At 36.3% G+C, this 21,976-nt stretch overlaps 1 protein-coding gene across 2 annotated transcripts in view; it reads left to right on the top strand.

The window, feature by feature from the left end:
* The window catches only part of Galntl6 (polypeptide N-acetylgalactosaminyltransferase like 6), a 1,051,497-nt gene that overhangs the window by 844,464 nt on the left and 185,057 nt on the right, over positions 1–21,976 (top strand). For both annotated transcript variants that reach the window (XM_015486211.2, XM_048791957.1), the window contains 2 exons: positions 13,414–13,599; positions 17,491–17,674. In XM_015486211.2, the coding sequence (XP_015341697.1) occupies positions 13,414–13,599; positions 17,491–17,674 (370 nt within the window). The remainder of the gene's footprint in view (positions 1–13,413; positions 13,600–17,490; positions 17,675–21,976) is intronic.

Below are 21,976 nucleotides of genomic sequence, written 5' to 3'. Positions count from 1 at the left end.
GCTATTCACACAGATCCCAAAGAACATCCTGAATGAATGGAAGAAAAGGTGATAACACCAATTATCAGTGATGAGTCTTGCTTCCTCACATGTTGAAGCACCACATTAGAAAACACACCGAGGCACGCATATAAATCAGGGTTTATTTAAAAAGGGGTAACATAGACATCTCCTGAGAGGCAGAACGGGGAGCCATAGCTGGTATCCTGGTATCCCAAGAAGGGAGGGTGTTCTGCTTCTTTTATATATCCTAGATTTTCTTTGTTCTCTTGCTCTTTCCCCTACTTATCTCTCTTCTTCCTGCTTAAGTGACTAGGCCCAGGAGATGCTCCAGTGGAATGGCAAAAAGGTGAGAAGCATATGAGCTAGAGGGGCCAAGGTGGAGTGTTCCAGACAGGATGGGCCCCCCAAGTGCATTAATTACAATTAATTACAATTCCCGGTGAGGAGGGACAATTCCTGAGACTGGTTACTTTAGCAACAGGTTGGAGCAGGGGCAGGTTATCTTGATAAAGGTGGAGAAAGGGCTCTGAAGTCATTAACAATTCAAACTCTCAGAGGTTGTCTCCAACTTCTCGGACCCAAATTGGACTTCAATCTCTAGATCCGACTTGGATCACCTCTCTACCCTGACTGCCTGTCTTTAATTCTGGCTTCAAAGAGAGAGTGGCTTCTCAAGAGAGAGTGGGTGGAGATGAAATGGAGACTGCAGTCTAGATGACTCCTTCCCAAAATCCTGCTGTAAAATAAATTAGGGAAATGGGATAAAAATCAGAGGAAGATGTGGATCAAAGAAGGTTTCCTTTAAGGGATGTTGCAACATTTGTGTTTGACAATGGAATGACTTAGTAAAAGACAAAACATGGGGCTCCTATAGGAGCTATGCTCCTGATCAGACAGATGATTAAAACGAAGAGGCTAGTCTCATCTGGGTGCACACACAGTTCATGCATTTTATCAGGAGAAAAGGGAAACCATATTTTAAAAGGTGCTAATGGTTTGAAAATTTGGTGATGAAACCAGTGGCCTCAGTTCTCTTTCAATAAAGAATAGAATACATTTTATGGCTATTAAAGTCCCCTAGGCCACTCCAAATTCTTTGCCTTCCATAGAAAATGAAGGCAAAGTTTTTAGTTTCTTCTAATTCAATAAATCTATTTGGGATTATATGCTATGATGCACTCGTTTCTGCTCTTAGTGTATCTCCTAGGGAAAATTATAAATTCAGGAAAAATCATTCACAAAAAAAGTTAATTGTATAGTATTTATCATAGCAACGTTGTAATTACTAATGAACCTAAATCTTCAACAATAAAAAAGACACACTTAAAATAATACTGATTAAGATGTAATGACATGGAAAATTTCAATGTTAGGTTTAAAAGAACAAGTATTTTAGATATAAATGGAGAAAAAGAAAATATGAACAGTGATTGACTTCTGTTAATAAAACTGATTCTTATCCCTTCTTTCCACTTTTCTATATTTTCCAGGTACTGTATAATGTGTTATTACAATAAGGACCTAATTTCCTGCCTTAAATCTTCTACTTAAAAGATTTGTGGTAGATAAATTTTGGTGCCAGTTTGATGGGTGGGTGGTTGTTTGTTTTGTTAACGTTATGTTTACTTTTAGCACATAATCATTGGCATTTATGAAATATTTAAAATATTCCAGGCATTATTTTTCTGTATAACATTAGGCAAATTCTTGAAATTGTCTGACATTCATTTTCCTTCTTTGTAAATAAGGATGATTTTCCTCATCTGTGAAATGAGTGTTAAGTTAGCTAATACATGAGTGCATCTTAGAATAGTGTTTGTCAATTGAAGGTAATTAATATGGTCATATATATTGGCATGTTCATATATTATTCTGTCAAATTTAGCTGCTTCTGCTGTTGATTCTCCCCATTCAAGAATCTGAGACACATTTTTGTTCCTCTTAATATTTTCTTTTCTAAATTTTGATCCAAGACAATATCTTGGATGATCCCTTTCCCTTTCATTCCCTAATAGCGTTATCAAGAAAGGGAACTATTCTTTGAGAGGACTTATCTTTAGCAGGTCAATTTTCTTCAACAAGGGCAGACAGCCCATTTCCTGCATGCCTCCTTCTATATTGCACTTCAAGAATATCGTTAAGAACTGAGAGCTTCCGCAGCCTTGAGAACAAGGCCAATTCCCAGATATTTAATTTAGTTCTGGTCTCATCTAAATTGAAATTTTGACATAGCATTTTTTTTCTCACACAAACTGTTTAGCAGAATTCTCTCCAATTTGTCTTTATTTGTTGTAAATTCAAACCAAACCCCAGGGGTCTTTATGGCTGTTTTGGCAGTTATTTGGTGGCATTATTCACTCAGTGGCACACATGTTAATTTGAGATTATATAGTCCCTGTAACTCTGTCCAGGGAGCATTCCCACCCAGTAATTTAAATAGATTCTTTAGAGGAAACTGAAGAAAAATAAAACGAGCTTGAGTATGCCTGGTTCATGTATTTTTCAATTGGAAAGAAATGCAGAATTTAAAGCATTTTAGGAAGGGCAGAGATTTTATGGATGGCATTTGACACCTGTGCTGCACTATGGTATTTTAGAGTTTTTGTTTTTGTTTCTGTCTCACCTTCATTTTATGCTTCTTAACTAGCTAAAGATTAATTTCTCTCTTTCTCGACCCTTTTGACTTTGAGGTTTTTTTATCACTTTAAATTTCCTAAAAATAACTCTAAAAGAATTTGCAGATCCCTTGGGTGCAGAGGTGGATTTCAGGCAGCTTGCTGCTGTGACACAGGCTGCATTTGCTTTTACTGCAGGCTGTGACTTCCCCTTATTAATAGCCCCATTGATGTGGTTTGCATTACCTTTTAATTGTTTAGACCCATAGTTATCATTTCTCATCCTGACTTCCTCTTAGGAAAATAAGTAGCAGAAAATCATTCATTATTTTTATGGGGAAAAAAATTGTTTCTGGTCTCAATTTTTAGAGATGGTCATTATAGTAAACCAGATCACAAAAGGCTACTTATCCAAGCTATGAAAGTGCGTATGTAGGTACAAATTAACAGTGGCATTAATGTTGTAATATAATACAAATCAGTTTAAAACTGTGTAACTTGGTGTTTGGCAAAATACAATAAGAAAGCATAAAAGAGGGCTACAGTTGTAGCTCAAAGGTAGAACACTTGCCTAGCATGTATGAGGTACTGGGTTCAATCCTCAGCACTATATTAAAATAAAAGGTATTGTGTCCATCTACAATTTAAACAAAAAGAAAAAAGAAAAAGAAAGCGTTAAAGTTCCTAGAGAATTTTGAAATGTATAAATGGATATTTTTAATCTTTAAGGATATTAGTATACTTATTCTTTTGATGCTTTTTTTTTTGTTAAACTTATTTTTTTAAATAGTTTCCTCATATCTTAAAATAGTCTTGTAAAATGACATTTGGGACACATTTGAAGATTAAGGGAACTGCTGAAAGATAAGGAGTGAGTTTGCTAAGAGACACTGGAAGATGCTAAGATGTTTTAAAGATACATTCCTAAATATGGGAGGTTGACCAAGATAATTAGTGCAAAGTGACATTTAACTCCCTGATACAATTGATGGTGGAGAGGGCAGGCTAAAGCCAGACAGGGCCTCAGTAGTCAGAGGCAGACCACTTACCCAAGGTGGGAGAAGATGAAGAGTGCAGAGAGGAACTGGCAAAAGAACATGTAAACCAGATCTTGTGAACTCTCTAGTCACAAGGAATATTTAGACTGGACACTAGGATATTTTCAAATACAGTGTTCTTGAAAAATCTGTTTTGCAATGGGAGATAAGAATCTCTGGAGGCTTTTCTTGTTAATAATTTTAGTCCTGAAACTTTAGTGTCTAGACTATTTTCTTATCTTGAGATCTGCAATATTGTATATTAAAAATATTTGTCATTGTCAGTACTCAGACTTTTCTTCTTTTATAGAATAATTGTTATTTAGCGGATGAGGAAGAGTCATTCTTGTGAGGAAGATTTTATAATAAGAAGTTCTAAAAACCTTTGCCAAGCTTACCTCCACACTCAACTAAAATTTGTTTAGGTTTACATTTGACAAAGAGTCGCGAGGACTTTAAAGCAGAAAGGAGACCCCCGTGCACTACTGGTGGCAATGTACAATAGGGTAGTCACTGTGGAAAACAATAGGGTGGTTTCTCAAAAAACTTAAAATAGAATTATTCTATGACCCAGCTATTCCACTTCTGTGTTTATATTGAAATGGATTGAATCTCAATATAAATATTCAGATATTTGTATACCCATGTTCATAGCAGCATTGTTCACAATAGGCAAAAAATAAAAGCAACCCAAATGCACACCATACTGATGAATGTCTAAACAAATTGTAGTATATAAATACAATGGAATATCATACAGCCTTTAAAAGGAAGGAGGAGCTGGGAGTAAAGCTCAGTGGTTAAATGCTGGCCTAGTATGGGCAAGGTCCTTTATGATGGTACAGTTCCCATTACAGCAAAAACAAATTTATGTATGTGTGTGCATGTGTATATACATGAAAATACACACATATGCATACACACCTTGTATATACTTGCATACACATGTGTCTATAAAAAAATTTGAACACTTTCTACAACATGGATGATCTCAGTATGGATGAATTTGAGGACATTATACTGAATGAAATAAGCTAGTCAAAAAAAAAAAAAAAAAAACTATGTGATTCTACTTATAATAAGTTCTCCATAGCAGTCAAACACATAGAAACAGAAAGTAGACGTGTGGTTTTCAGGGGCAATTATTGTTTTAATGGTACACAGTTTCAATTTTGCAAGAAGAAGAGGTTCTAGGATTGTTCAAACAATCATATGACTATATACATAACACTGCTGAATTACACACTTAAAATTATTATGGTGGTACATTTGATGATATGTGTATTTTACAATTTTAAAAAATAGAATAGTTGACCTAAATCAACTTACAGATTTGTTCTCTTATATCAAAATTGATGAATCAAATGTTAAATGATTGTTTTTATTTAAAAGATATATTAGATATGGGGCTGGGGTTGTGGCTCAGTGGTAGAGCGCTCACCTTACACACCTGAGGCCCTGAATTGGATCCTCAACACCACATAAAAGTAAATAAGTAAATAAATAAATTTTAAAAAGATATATTAGATATATATCTTCTTAGAGTTAAACGGCTCTCTAGTATTTACAAAGTGAGGCCTAATAGCATTTTTGGCAAAATTATTAAATATTATTTAGGTCAAATAGCATAACAATAAACCAATGACTTTCTCTAACGCTGATGTTAAGATATTTATATTTGGGCATTTGAACTAGATTATCCTGTCTGAACACAAATGACATTTGTAAGCTATTGGCCTATTCTTTTATATTATCCAGAATGTTTACAATCTAATAAAAAGGCTGGATTATTCAAAAGAAGAGGTTTTTCCTTTGTATAAAATGTATTAATCCTATGAAATTATAATACTTAATAACAACATTTCTTAGAAAAGACCTATGCATTTTACTCATTTCCCATTTACATTATTTTTCTTCTTTGAGACAAAGTTACAGCATCAGAAGAAATGATGTAAACAAAATAATTTTGAATTGCATTTAATTTTATGTTCCCTGACTTGAAGAAAATACAAAGTTCTTCTAGGTTCATGTAAACAGAACAATTAGAAACTATAGATCACACTCAGATTACTTCAGTTTTATTCATTCGCTGAATACCTTTAATTACAACTACTATTGAAACATACAAAAATGCTTAGAAAAAGATCATATAATTTAAATATGAATTATAGGAGAATCATTTGAAACATCAGACAAAACCACTTTTAAATCGTTCTTAAGAAAATACTGTGGAAAATACAAAAAAGCATTTAAATGTTCCCATTACAAAAGAGTATACATGACCTTCTCAAAAGTCAAAATAAGTAATGAATTTACAAATAAAATGTGTAAAAATTGAACTGAAATAAAGCTGCATCACAGACACACTACATTTTTATACAGTCAGTTTTTAGGCTATCATCAAAATGCCAAAATATTTTGTGTAAAGTAATGATCTATTATTTGCCCTCTTGTGAAATCTACTTTAAGATTATATGTTCTATAAATATAAAAAAGATAATAAATATTTCAACTAAAGGTCTCTGTTCTTCTCTCTTTTTACCTCTTGCATATTTTTTTGAAAAAGTTCTTAATTTTTTTATGTATCTTGGAACCTATATTTTTTTCACTTTGGGGGCCTCTATTTATAAAGTATTATACAAATAATCTTTGACATATGAGTATTTTCAAAGAATGAAGACTTTGCACCCAGGTACCATCTTAGACATGGAAAAGAACTTCCATGAGTTATGCAGACACCAGATCTGTGGCTCTCAAGTACTCCACAAGGGCCCATGCCCTGGGTGGATGAAAATACATGATTCAGTGGTTCTTTAGGCAAATGGTGAGAGACAGAAAGAGAATAGGAGAGAATGGAAGAGATGAAAGGGGAGAATGAGAGAGAGAAGACCCAAGGACTCTGCCTAGTGTCCAAGATGGCTCACATGCCAGGAAAAGACCACATCCTGAAATATATCCCCTCCTATTTTCTATATGAAAATATAGGGTACTAGGACCTAATAATCATAGAAAACTGTCAGAATTCTTCAGGAAAACATAGCTCAATATTCATCACTATTAACTTCTTCGCACGATGACAGAGATATTTTGAGATACTAAAAGGATTTAATTGGAGAAGAAAATAAGAAGAAAGAAATGAGTAATGAAGTGAAGCTCAATTAATTCAAAGCTAGGCTGTGCCCCCGGCCAAGAATTGACTAGTCTGGCATGTGGAATCACATTATTGGCTTGCCCTAGATCTCTCTGTGAACTAGTCAGGAGACCTCCACAACTACCATGGAGTGTCAAGGATTCCTTCATTAGTAGCCTTCACAATTCTATGTATAAAAAAAAAAAACTGTGAAGAACCTGAGATTTTACTCTATTTGCAAATTAACAGGTTAACTTTCCGTTGTTCCATTAATACAGGCAGAGGATAGGAGTTCCAGGGGTTGAGACAATGGATTTTATTACTCAAAGTGAGCAATGAGAGGAATAAAATGTTTTTGTCTCCATGTCATATGGATCCTTCCACAATCAATGGTTGTTTTCTTGTTTGTTTTATATAGAAGGTATATTGAGCTTAAGGAACTCAAATTTTTTCTAATGGGCAGCAAGCACACCTACCATTTGCTCAAGTGGAAGACATCATCTCTAACTTCCAAAGCTATTAACAACCTGCCCTTTTTTGTGAAGGATACCCAATCTCTGTCCTCACGTCTGTTAGCAATATAAATTTCCTTGAAAAGACAGTTTGGAAAAAAAAAAAAAAGATGGTCATTGTTTCATTCACAAGACAGGCAGAAACACAAAATTCCTATGGGAAAAAAGTATCCAATCCTCTCCTAAGATTGCTTAGCCTCCGGAAGTCTCTGGGTTAAGGGAGTGGGAGGAATGTCTCCAATCCCATCCACAACTAAATAGAGAATTAATAGATAAAAAGTAAAAGTTACTTTTTTCACAGGAATCCTGCTTTCTTCATGATTTCAGCATGATCTTTGACTAATGTTCATGTTCTCTGAGATTTTTACATACAACAAGAGAACAACTTGATCCAGCTCTGAGCATCTGACCAACAGCACTTTTCTTTCCCAACTGTTTGTTTGAACTGGGGCCATTTATCCTGAGGAATTTCCCATGGTTTGGATTTTGCTGATTGTATCCCTGGTTATCATTTAACATATTCCTCAGTCCCTTTATGTCCTATAAATAGGCATTTAGAGCTGGGCATGGTGGCACATGCCTATAATCCCAGAGCCTTGGGAGGTTGAGACAGGAGAATCAAGAGTTCAAACCCAGCCTCAGCAAAGGGCAAAGTGCTAAGCAACTCAGTGAGATCCCATCTCTAAATAAAATATAAAATAGGGCTGGGGATGTAGGTCATGGTCTAGTGCCTCTGAGTTCAATTCCCGGTACCAAAAAAAATAGGCAGTTAAATCTGTAGGCATAATCAAATTCATAGTCAATGCTTTAGACAAAAACACTTCATAGGCAATGATGTGTTCTCCCATCAGGAGGCACCTAATAGGAGATTATTGCTCTTTTTATGATGTTAGCCACCTGTGGTAGCTTTATTCATTAATTCATTAGGGGTTGTAAAAGGGTGGCATTCAACTTCTATCTTCCCTTCTTTTTATATTATCCAAAATATATTTTGTCTATTTATTTAAGTCTGGTGTTAGCCACTCTTCCCCAAATGACTTAAGATGCTTCGATATTAAAAGAATATAAAATAGGACATTCAGAGATAGAACCCAGCTCAAGTCATAACAGAAGCAATTGAATATGTTTTCATCAATTCTGTTACTTTCTTGGTTGGATTTTTTTGTGCTGCAGAGATAAATGTGAAATGTCTGTTCGAATGCTATCAAAAGAGAGATTTAATATGGTCATATAGGATAAAAAGAGACTGACAATTTTGTGGAAGTCAACAAGATACCTAAAAGCTGTATATTTCTTCTAGGTCAAAAATGTAGAAAAAGTCTCTGCAGGCCCTGCTAAAGTAGACAGTTATCCTTAATATTTTCACTATGGGTCCAAATATGCATGATATACACCAAGTAGATTAAGAAATGGAAGAGTATCTTCTATTCTCTAATTGTAAAGTACTTCTTTGCACTGTGATAAAACCTCAAGATTACCCAGAATACTTAAGAGTTGCACTTCAGATTACCCAGAATGCTTAGAGTTAGAATTCGCAGCATCTGTATGAGCATTAACCAGAAAAGTTAAGATCCATGTTTCCACGTGTTTATAATCCATTACATTTCAAAACTCAGTAACAAGGCATCACCTGTAATACCTAATACATATTCTACATGGTCTTAAGGTGATATTCCACCTCAGTCTACCAATGCCAAAGTATAAATATCAAAAGAATTTCATCTCCATAGGTATGCACTTAAATATATAAATCTATTATCTCTAGATCAGGTATCTCCTGGCCCCTCCTTCCCTTTGAGATATAAATTAGATAATTCAAAGGAGATGGAAAGAAGCAGGCAGTAAGTTGCTGGACCTGGTCATCAACCTGGAGCTACCAACTGGCCAGCCTCTGGGGTGTCCCCCACTTGGTTATGCTCTGCAATACTGAGGGTCACTAGCTTGTTCATACCCTTGGGAACAATTCCTCAAAGGCGGACCAGAGAGCTTTGTGCACTCCATTACTGTATTTTTCTGACATAATACACATAACTTATTAAGCAGAATTAAATCTTTGATGAATTCACAGTGCTTCAAAGTCATTATTTTGACATAAGTGACAATCTTAGACAGCAAACTGTATGAGATTAGACAGATGCTGCATTGACCAAAGGAAAGATCCTGGAGTTGGCTTTTTGACTAAGACTCTGATAAGTGTTAGCTTTATTTTAACTCTTAGTTTCAAAAATGAGACACAGTCAACAACACCATAATATCTAACATTAGGATGCATTTAGGAAAAAAACGGTATTTGATAGGACTTGATCCATGTAGTAAGTAAAACTTCACAAGGGAAAATCATGGAACCATAAAACTAGAAGGAATAGTTAAGATCTACCAGTCACATTCCCTTTTCTTCTTATATCTGAGGAAAATGAGAGCAAACTATATAAAGCTATTTACCCAAAGCCACCTGGCCAATCATCAGAAGGACCAGAACCCTTGTCTTTGACTCTCCTGGCTATGCAGATTGCTGAAGATGAATGTGTTAGTGTTTACTTGGTTCTCTAAACACTAAATTCACTAATGAATGATATATTCTCTGTATAAATCGATGGAGTACAAGTTAAACTTCTGAAAAGAGGAAAATACATTTCAGAAAGCTGCTAAATTTACTACTCACAGTAGCGTGACAACAGAATTTCACTTCACTACAACTTGTTGTTTCATTATTGCTTCACAGGGATACAATAAATCCTGGAAAACTATGGTTTTGAAGTTGTGTTCACTCTCCTGGATCATTAGGATATTACTCTGCAGATTTCAACAATAACGTATCAACTTTTAGTCTAGGACCACAAACCAAAAACAAAAAATAAATTAATGGTTTTACAAATGTCTCACAGTCACTAGAAAAATCTCCTACTTTACAGAAATACTTGAAATTATTTAAAGTTAAATAATTCTCTTGGAGTATTTAAAGTTTAATTATTGAAATATGAAAAGCAATCTTCAAAGATGTTGTGCTTGAATTAAAATAATATGGAGCCATATTTTACAGCATGATAACAATGTTTTAGAAACAAATCTAAACTTGTTCATACTAAAGAAAGGAACAATGTTTTTTAATTTAAAGCCATCTCTACTATCTCCAGTAACTCCCTTGTAGGAGAGTTTAATTTGCTAATTAGACTGATGGTACCTGCCTTCATTGTGACTTATGGGTAATTAGATGTTACAACTGAACTACTAAGAGAGAATGGACCCCAAAGGGCAGTCAACCAGATCATTATCTGAGGAAAGCAAGCTAATTATCACCGTTCAAACTAGAGGAACTCATCTAAATATCTAGTGGACTCTCTGGGGTCAAATCCTTACGTTTAGTGAATTCACACCATACAATCTTTTTATTACATTAAAAAATGGACTTTGATATAAGAAAAATTTACAGAATCAGAAAACGTGTACAGAGGGAAAGAAAACTCACAGAGCTAGACCCACTGAGTTCCAGAGAATTTCTTATAAACCACGGAATATGGAAGTCTGCATCTGAAGTTAGGACAAGCCCACCCAGGTGACTGACAACCTTTTAATTCCCTTTTTGGAATATCCAGGAAGTGAGAATATTCTGCAGTGACTTCCTCTTATGTGGCTATAGAAAATACTCCACGCCTCCAACAAACAAAGACCCCATGATCCCTGGAAATCAGGGGGAGAGACCTAAATGCATCTTGGAGCACTGAGCGCTACTCAGTATTGTATAATTGAAAAAAGAACAATGAGGATTAAATAAAGGGGGAAAGAACACTATTTGTGGGCTTAATAGACATGATCTATGTTTTGTTTTGTTTTGTTTTTTTAGTTCCCAGTAACTATCTAGACAGTATTCTATGAGATAAGCATTTTGTGGTCCAAACAACCAACTTACAAATAAATTGACATAACGCTTCTTGTTTGTTAATTGGTAATACAGAAATGTTTCAACGCCTAAGTAAATTACAGTCATGAGATTATGAAGTTTTCTTAAATGTTTATTACTGTAGAAATCCTGACAGAACATGGCCTTTCAGGACTCTGGCACATACAGCATCTTCATATGGTTCGACTGTGTTGCTCTGGCTTTAGTTCCCTGACAAAGATAGTAAAGCTCCAGGCTTATTTGCAGTTGAGGCTGTATTGTAGAGTTCTTTGAAATTTTCTTTGCAGTTTCCACACCGGGTAGCCAGAGAGTCTTTGTGGTGGGGAAGAGTGAGCAAAGGGGGATGTGTAGGAGATGGGTCTTCTGTACAGCAGGATGTTCCAGAGCAAAGAGGGACAGGATGGAACTAGCCTCTGCAATACTGCTTATACACCCATGTGTTACTTTATTACTTACCAGAACTTCCTTCTACATTTGCAATAGATATAAGAGAATGAATTATCAGTATCTCACCATGAAATAGAACTTTCATATATTTTGTACTTTGGGCTCAGCATTCAAATGCTTTCTTCAAATGGAAATGCTGTTCCTCTTCATCAGTACAAGGGCTTACTCAAGGCTCCAGTTACTGCCTTGGTAAATATCTGTTGAATGAATAAATGTTGCTAGGTCTCTAACCAAAGCCTAACTCAAAGCTTGACTGTCTGCTACATTCTAAAAATAATAATAATAAAAAAAGAATGCCCCAAATTCCTTACTCATCCATGCCACTTTATAGACCTCCCTCCCAGGACTATTCTGATTCCAAATGCTGGAATCTAGCTTCCTATAGTCTCATCTCCATATCTCTGTTAGGGACAGGAAGAACAATAGAGAAGGGGACATATTTTGAACTAAATCATCTCTGATTCTTTCATAGTGAAAATTAGAAAGCCAAATACCCCTTTAATTGACCCATTTGTGAAACAGTTATAAACAATCCCCAAAAAAGAAAAATTAAGGGTTTTTTTTAATACTACACTAATAACGATAAGAAATAAGAATAAACTTTTGTATTCAGAGAAACGTCAATATATAATAATTCTGATATCTGTTAAATTGGAAGCAGAAAGGGATTATGGATCTTACATGAACCTCTATTGCAATGGATTATGGAAGGAAACTTAATATTATTGCCTTTGATTACAGACCCGCAAAGTAGGTTTGAAAAGTAAAAAAAAAGGAAAACAGAGAGCACACTGTATACTGAGATTCCATTTCAATAGATATTGGACTATACTTGTCAGAGATTCCAACAAAGCTCTCATAATGTCTTATATATGGCAGAGTAAGAGCAGTGGATATAAAATATATAAGAACATATCCCACAGAAAGCCACCAAATGCACTTATTTCCCGTAAAAGAGAACAAAAGATTGATGCATTTTATCACAGACAGTAGGAAATGTTTTATTCTGTAAGTTATTTGATTTGATTTTGTTCCTGCTGTTTGTTTTTAATTAGAGGGAGAAGCATTTCCAAATTTAAAAAGCTAAGGAACATCTCCAGGTCTTAAATAGCTAAGTTCAAAATGACTGTATAGTATTTCTTCAGCTTTCCCTTCCCATACCTATTTCTGTGCACATCAGTCACCTTTCCACTTTGAATCACAAGCCCAAGTTGGACTTGCTCATGAGTTTGCTATTACTCTGTATGGATAGAAATCTGTTTGGTTCTAATGACTTGACAAATATTTTTCTTTCTCATTTTACATGCATTATTTTCAGCCCACAGAATCCTAGACAAAGCCTTGCTATAAAAATCCCTCTTGTTGAGAAGAGCCCATATGCCAGGATGTTCGTCTGACTTCACACAACAGGAACCAGAGGGCAATGCCCACCTTGGCAAGTGCTGGCCAGGATTAACATGATGGCCACCTGCCAACAGTAACTGCATGACAGAGCTCTGGTGTGTCACTGCATTCAAACAAGGCAGTATTTGCAGATTATGAAACATTTTGAGAAATAAGCATAAAACCTCTAAGCACAAAATCTTATAAGTATCTCTGCTCTAGATGAGGAGAGGAGAAGCATGGAGAGGAGAAGCATCTATCTTGAATCTTTGAAGATTTTATGCTAGGATTCATCATTCGCATACTCTCTACACCCAGCATCCATGACTAATTGTACTATGACTAATGTTGTATCATTCTTCCTATGCATTCTCTATTTCTTTCCTAGAACACTTGAAGGATAAGTTAGAGGAATACATGGCTCGGTTTTCCAAAGTGAGAATTGTTCGTACCAAGAAAAGAGAAGGACTCATCCGGACTAGACTCCTGGGCGCATCTATGGCCAGAGGGGAGGTGCTGACATTCCTTGACTCCCACTGCGAGGTCAATGTGAACTGGCTGCCCCCACTCCTTAGTGAGTATAATTGTCACTGAGGCACTCTGGGAACTTTGGGGGCCACAAGAACTACAGCCCTGAAGAGTGAGAGCAAGGTGCTGCAACAAAAGCTAGAGACCCTTCTGTAATTTTAGCAGAGAGATCCTTGAATTACTTCTGAACTGCTATTGAGGATAAATAGACAACTAGAAAACCACATTGAAACTGATATTTTAGGGCTGGGGGTACAGCTTAGGGATAGAATGTTGCCTAGCATGAACAAGGCCCTGGGTTCAATTTACAGTACTGCAGGGAAAAAAAAAGGTAAATAGTATTTTAATAATTTAAATAATATCAACTCTAATCTAAGATTTAAAAAAAATTTTCATTTATCTTAGTATCCTCCTTTATAGTAGTTTTATTGTAGTTACACTCATTGGGTAAATACTAAAAATGGACTTTTTTACAGTCATCTCTTAATTACAATAAGACTCAAATGCATATATTATACTTTAACAATTATTACAGGATTCTTAAAGAAAAGAGGAAGTAAAATTATTACAACCCAGTATAGAGTTAAAGTTAAAAGCACTTTGCCATTTTCTAGGATTTATAGTGACATTTTTGTTGTTCCTTCCACTCCTGGCACCAGCCTATAACCCTAAATATAGAGATGCTCTCAGTATGATAGATCTTAAGTGTTCTTGCTGTGGCTAAGAGGTGGGGAAGAAGGGAGACTGTCACATGGCACATGGACTATTAGAAACATGAATGAACAGAAACTAATTCAAGTGAGAAATGTTAAGTGTGGCTCAGTTCAAGCTCCAATATTTTTGTTTTATTTTACACTGAAGTCAGCTATAAGTTGTAGCTAAGAAATAAATCGTATGCCTGAGGGGGGAAAACAGAAAGATCTTTCTAAAAAAAATTTTGGGTGCACATCATGGTACTTCTTTCTGTTCTTCCAGGTTTTGCCCAATCTTCTTTTATTGTAAATAAATCCCTGACCTCAGAACTAGAGGCAGTAACAACTGCCTATACGATAGCTGTCTCAGGAAGAATGATTTGCCGTTGAATACTGTGTAGGATTTCAACTAGAACGAGACAAGCTCCATTAGTAAAAAGATGGGTGGGGAAGGGGGGAGGATATTGATCGAAACTGTGTAGGATTTAAAACAGAGAACAACCAGCAACCAGCAACACCCCCACCACATTGCCCATCCACACACCCCTGTACAGATGACTGCCAGCCATCCCAATCAACAGGAATGTTTCAGTCTCCTATAGTCAGAGACTCCTCTGAGCTTTTAATTAAAAGTACCTTGTTCAAGGACATAGCAATTGAAAGCTTCATCAGCAACAGTGAGATCCCCTCAAAACTGAATTTGACCTATATGGTGTTGAATACTCAAGGAAGTCAGCAAAAGGCCTACCTTATTTATGAACCAAAGCAATCCCTAAATGCCAATTATGGAGTCTCTGATTGTTCGCTAGGAATCTAATAGAAAGAAAAAAATGAAGAAAGAGGGAAAAAAAAAGAAAAGAAGAGAAACCCACAACCCACTTTTTCTCATTAAAGCATTTCATTTCCTGTAGGCCTGATGGATAAGAAATGATTCAACCTCAGGATCGCTATCTTTTTTTTATTTTCCTCTATCAGTGTCTTGACACATCATCCAAAATGAAAAAACAGGCGGAGCCACACAGTTTTGTGGTTCATTTTTCACCTTGGGATTATACCTGAATTTCAATTTCCTATTAAGAGTCTGTTTGTTTGATCCCTGGAAATTGAAATGTAGGCACAAGCCTTGGATGAAAAATTAGTCATGCAGCTTTCACCCTAAGCTAGTACAGCTGGAGGAGAACTGAAAGGAAATTTGAACGGAAAGTTGACAGTTAATTTAACAGACTCATTCTCTTCCGGTCACCTTGGGACTCCTTGTTGGTCAAGGAACTTGTAAATCAACCTGATTCTGAGTTTGATTGAAGAAAGTCAGTGAAACCTTAATACTAAAATACCTACAGAGGTGATAGAGGAAATATATCGGACACAGCACTGATGGTCTCCTCTGTCAAAGACATCTCTGGGGAAACACCATTTATATAAAGATTAAAAACCATTAGAAGGCTTGCCCAGGTGAAAATGGATGCTTAGAGAGCCCTTGGTGGAGGTGAACAGGAAATAGTGCTGGGAATCTTTCCATCTACTAATTAGCAGACGGGAGCCATACTATCTAAAATTGCAACCCTTTCCACACCCCAGCATTCCATATTCCCCTAACCCTATTTTGTTTTCTTTCCATCTCATTTAACACCTTTTAAAGCACTAGAGAATTTAGTGATTGATGTTTTTAATGTTTCTTAAATGTTTTTTCTTCATTCCTGAAGACAGTGATGTTTGCATTGGTATTCACTGCTGTAGCTCCTAGGATAGTGACTGGCACACAATTTTACCTCAAATAAATAATTATTGAAATACAAATGAATGAAATGCATGTAGCCCAGAAGCCAAGATCTTCAACAGAATTTTGTGGTTTCTACATCTTGTTTTATCAGCATCATCAAAACAAGGCCACTTGTTATTACAGCTAATAAAATCTTTTGCTTCCTGCCCTATGCTTAGGAGAAACTTGTGAAGCAAATGGATATCCTCCATACTACAAGGACTTATCCCTGACACAGATTACATTAACTTCTGGATCTCTGGGGGGAAAAAAAATATAATATGGAAATAAGCAGATCCCAGAATATTTCAAAATGATACCCTTTGTTTAATGTCACATTCCACATCCAAAGGTCTTCCAAATAACAAGAGAGCAGATGTTCCCACTTAAACATTCTGTGTGTCAGACAGTATTGGTTTGTTATAATAAATATTGATTAAATGCACATTCTTGGGAAGGTGCTTCACACACAGCTTTTCTATGTGAACCCAAGTATGTTAATGTTAGTTCCCTGTGCTGACTGACAATATCATCACAATAACAATATCTACATGGGAAATGAGAGGGGAAAAAATCATCTCTGCTACAATGAGAAACACTCTGGCAACCTGGAAAGACTGGGTTTTGAACCTGGACAGTTAAACGGAGGTTCACTGTTTGTGGCCCTCAAAAACTGAGTGACCCTCTTGACAAGTTACTTAATTTTTCTGAGCTCAGTTTCCTTATGCGTAGATTAGGAGTGACAGTAATTGCCACCTCACATGGTGTATAGGAGTATTAGAAATAGCATGAGTATAATTCACTTAGTAGTAATTGCTCAAAAATTTAATAGTAGGAGGAGTCACCAAAGTACTATCATACCACCTAACACTTTTGGGATATGATGTGAGAACATAAAATAACTTTGATAAACAGAGTATGTCTCAAAGAACAGTGACAAAATAGGACTGGACAAAAATCTCTGGTCAGTTGAGAACAAAGAGTTTTGTGTATGATCTGTCAGCATTTAGGGGGAAACAGCCATCGTGACTTATATGATGAGATGCTACAAAACTCATAAAGTTAAATATTTACATTTTGGAACCTCTAGAAAGCAGGCCAATATTTTCTCAGCAGACTCCAGCTGTATGCTTGAGGGAACACAAGTACTGTTTATACTCTGTGCATGTTGGATGCATGATAAAATGACAGATTGGGGACAGGTCAGAGCAAAAATGTGACAGAGGTAGAGCTAAATGGACCTCTGCGAGTCTCTCTGGGACATAACTTTCTTAAGGAAAATACAACAACTCTAATTGTACCTAATCACTGTCCCATCACGTTATGTCCAACATTCAGAGATTCCTGCAAAGTGCTCTGGCCACGACAGGAAGCCAAAGCCGCGAGCATTCTGCATTAGTAGGGATGTGTAAGCTTCTCTTTGCTGCAAAATGATAGATGACCTAGGCAGGCATGTCATTTCCTATTTTGTGCTTTCATTTTTCAGACCAAATTGCACTAAACCACAAAACCATCGTGTGTCCCATGATCGATGTCATTGACCACAATCACTTTGGGTATGAGGCACAAGCTGGGGATGCCATGCGCGGAGCCTTCGACTGGGAAATGTACTACAAAAGAATTCCCATCCCTCCAGAGCTCCAGAGGGCAGATCCCAGCGACCCTTTTGAGTGAGTAGCAGCTGAGGGAAGGGACGAGGGAGAAAGGGCAGGTAACGCATTCCACCTGAGTCAAACCTGGGACCCATGAGAACAATTATCTCTGATAAAATGGAATAAAACAGGTGGTAACAATATGCAAAACACCGGGGAAAGGTCAGATGTACAAGCTGTAGAAAATCACAAGCTGTGCTGAATACATGGATCACCCCTTCTCAAACTTTTGCTAAGCATAACAGAGAGTGTGCAGGGATAAAAAGAATCAGAAAAATGTGCAGTTAACAGAAAATACACGGACAAGAACTGAAAGTTCTCCTTTGAAACATCCTCTTATTTACAATTCTCTGGGAGTTTTTGTTTGTTTTGTTTTGTTCTGTTTTTCCCAAAAGGAGTATTGAAATTAACTATTTTAGTTTTCTTTTACTGGGAATTGATATAAAATGTGAACCAAAACTTAAGCCTACATTCTATACCCTACTGGAAATTGTTAATTTATTATGAAAGGTACTACTCCTGAGTAGGCAATTCTACAAGTTAAATTTGGAGAATTAGATCTAACTGACCCATCTAAAGTAAATATTCTTTCATAACTCTGCCTCTAGTATAACTATTACTTAGAAGTAAAACTTACAACAATAATCTACCAATTTCTACAAAATTAAATCCTTTTTTTCCCATTGTGCACACAAGATTGCATATTTCAAGAAAAAGAAAAAAAAAGACATAATGCTTACTTTGACAACTCTCAGGACCAACCATTAATGGTGAAAGATAAAATGTTATCAACAATTAGGCAGAGATTGCCTAAGGTATAGCATAGCTATTCTACATACTGCACCCTTGATCTCATTAAGTCTATATCATTTTATTATACATTTTATTAGTACAAGAAAATTGTCTATGATCCAGGATTTGCACATTCTGTAAGAGCCCATTTTAAATGTATTCAAATCAATATTGTCTTTTTATCAATAACATGAGCTGTCAAAGTTGGGAGTAGAGAAGATACTGAATACAAAAGCCACTTCTATGATACTAACTCTAAATTCCAATAAACCGTTAATAATTATCAGAAAAATGTTTCCTCCAGTGCTAATCTCTAGAAAGATGGACTCCTGGGGATGCAGAGGAAATTTCAGAAGTCATTTGCCTGATACAATGGGACAAAGTCAGTTCTTTTGTGAAATGAAGCACCCTCATTAAATATCCAGAGCTTCTAGACTTAGTGATTTGAGATCTTCAGATCTTCAGATCTCAAATGACTGGAAAGTTTTTGAAAAGAAATAATGAAGAGCCTTTATTACTCCCTCATATGCACTGGCCAAAATTTCATGCATATTTAAAACTACTAAAGAAGGTTTTTAGGCATCTATATAAAGGAGTTTCTAGTAAGCATTTGAAGTGGGCCCACCTGAGAGATGCTCCCCAGACTTCCCTGAAGGTACCCATCTTAAAGTCTTGGCAAAGAGACTTAAGCCCTTTTGGGATAAATAGTAAGTGGATGAGGCAATGCATATGTTAATTAGGTCAATTTAGCCATTCCACAATACCAAAATGTCTCAAAACATATCATACACCATAAATACAAACAATTGGAATTTACTGAAGAAAAAGCAAATAAGAAAAAAAATAAAAAATTATTTCAAATCTTAAAAAGAAAGTCTTGGGGGTAGGGGAGTTGAGTGTAGTCGCGCACACCTGTAATCCCGGCAGCTCCTGAGGCTGAGGCAGGAGGATCCTGAGTTCAAAGCCAGCCTCTGCAAAAGTGAGGTGCTAAGCAACTCAGTGAGACCCTGTCTCTAAATAAAATTCAAAATAGGGCTGGGGATGTGGCTCAGTGGTCGAGTGCCCCTGAGTTCAATCCCTGGTACCACCCCAAAAAGGGGAGGTAAAAGAACAAATATGCCCTAAGCACAGCAGAACCGTTATCATACAGATGGCAGCAATTGTCACCGTGCAACTGCTGCAATCCTAGGTTACCATGTTTCAAGGGCTAGAATTGATCCTTGATGACTTTCCAAATGCTGTAATAATAACTAATAATGACCTTTTACTTTACTTGCACCATGATGGCAGAGTGAAACTTTGCTTTGTGAAACCCTGGTACCAAAATGCTACCAAAGGACTCTAACATATTCTCAGTGCCTACACTAACGGTCAGACAGACCCTGGCTGTGGCTATCACAATACCAAGCACCTTGCTTAACCCCAGAGCTGACAGAATTGGTAACTTTCAGAATTAGATTACCACTTGTTCCTGTCACCAATTTAGGTGGTTACTGTCACATCAAAAATTGCACCGGTCTATTGAATATTACCATCGTTCTGCTTTAAGTCCCTTTGATGCCAAAGAATGTGGACACTTTAACCTTTTGTAATAAATGTAACTTCCAGGAGGTGTCCACTTTGATCTTAAAAACTGCATTTCCTTCCTAATAATAAAAGAATGGTTACCCAAGTGCTCAGAGCAGTGCATCAGCAATTCCATTATCACAGCAGTCACCAGAATGTGCTCATAAACAGACGTGCTGTAGGCTAAAACTTGCTTCTCTAAGATGTAAAGCTTTAAGATACACAGAGCAAATGCAGTCTACCCATATATCTCTCTCAAAGTCTTTCATGTTTCAAGAGGCTGCAGGGTTTTGCCATTTTTCTATGGGAAGATGGGGGACGCTAATAAGATGGGAAGAAGGCAAAGAATGAGGATATATAAATGTTTTGCACTCAGCATGACTTTTCATACAATATATATGCAAAAATTATCTTTTTCTAACAGGTTTATCAGATGGCTTAAAGAGGCTACCTGAGTTTGCGTATTTATTCTGCCATTTATTTGACTTTTTCATGACTAATCACTGGATAGAGCAGTGTTTTTCAACATGAAAATCCTGTGAAATGAGTGGAGTATGATCAATATATATTAATCAATTGATTTGAATTGAATTAACATTTTCTGGGTAGTATACTGTACGTGAGCATGTGTTATTTGTCAAATATTCAATTTCAGTCATAATGCATATATGATCCTGGGGTGTGGCATAAACTGCATTTCCCAGTATAGCTCACACAATCAAAAGAATTCAAAATCCACCAACTTCCTAAACTAGGAATCAAGACCTTCAATGATCTGACCAGAAAAAAAAAAAGGAGAATTGATGCATAACTTTAACAGTGAGAAAATTAAAATTTACTTACACTTATAAAGGAATGTAGTTTTTAGACACATGGCTCCCAGAATATGATAGAAAATGTAGCACTACTGATTCTAGTTACTATATGGCAGTCATAATTTGGCTCGGACTGGATAAATTTCAGGAACATTCTTGAGTTTTGATCAAAGAAAACCACAGTGATCACCTTTTTTCCATACGATGGTATGGAATGCTTTTAGGAAATGCTTATTATTCGCAGTTCTTAGACGGCATCCTCACTCCTGGGTCATCTTGAATGCAGAGCACTTAATTAAGCATGTAACCTTTTCTATATGACAAAACATCTCTCTCTTTAACCACAATGGTGAAGGGAAAAATTGCCTTTTGCTGTCTGACCACTAACTTCTTCAACCTCATTTGATTGTCTAACAGTTTAGAAAGAACTAGAAGAAACTGTCTTGCCAAGTTTCTTTGTCAATGCAAGCAATCACTAGACAGTGTCCAGAACCGTGTCCAGTCTCTGCTTAAACTCATCAGGAAACTAAATTTGCTGCCTCCAGAGGCTACCCATTCCAGTAGACTTATTGACAGGAACCTTTTTCTTTGCATTAAAAAAAATATATATATCTGTCTCCCTGATCCCAAATTGTCCTACTTGAGATGCAAGGAAAGTCTAATAACTCTTCAATGACAGAGCTGCTATAAGAATTTGAAAACAGCTGCCTTGTGTCTGCCTCCTAGGAGAGAAAAAAAAAAGAAAAGAAACTTTTTTTCTTTTCCAAGCTAAATATTTCCTCTTCTACCACCATGTTTTCCGGGTCCTCCAGAATCCTGTAAAAGTTCATGCTTGTTGATATAACTGTTCAATAAATAGAAATTCAGTTGACTACTGCAATCTCACCCACGTTTCAACAATTTGTCAACAAAAATAGCAAGAGACACTTTGTCCAGTGTGCTAGGAACTCAGATCCTAAAATACAACCTCGTCAGCCTTAAAAGTAAAGTTAATTTACTGGGAATTTGTGTTAGTTCCTAGGGATCATGCTTCCTTTTCCCAAGTCCTCACAATCAATTCAGCAACTCATTCAGTTTTGAAAGTTCACTGTATGTTTCAAAATCCACCTCTATCCTGACTTTGAATTGGGGAGAAATTACTTTTACA

This window comes from Marmota marmota, unplaced genomic scaffold, assembly GCF_001458135.2.
Source record: "Marmota marmota marmota unplaced genomic scaffold, marMar, whole genome shotgun sequence".
Taxonomy (NCBI): domain Eukaryota; kingdom Metazoa; phylum Chordata; class Mammalia; order Rodentia; family Sciuridae; genus Marmota; species Marmota marmota.
Note: the sequence above shows the minus strand (reverse complement) of the source record. Positions and strands in the feature narration are given on the sequence as shown.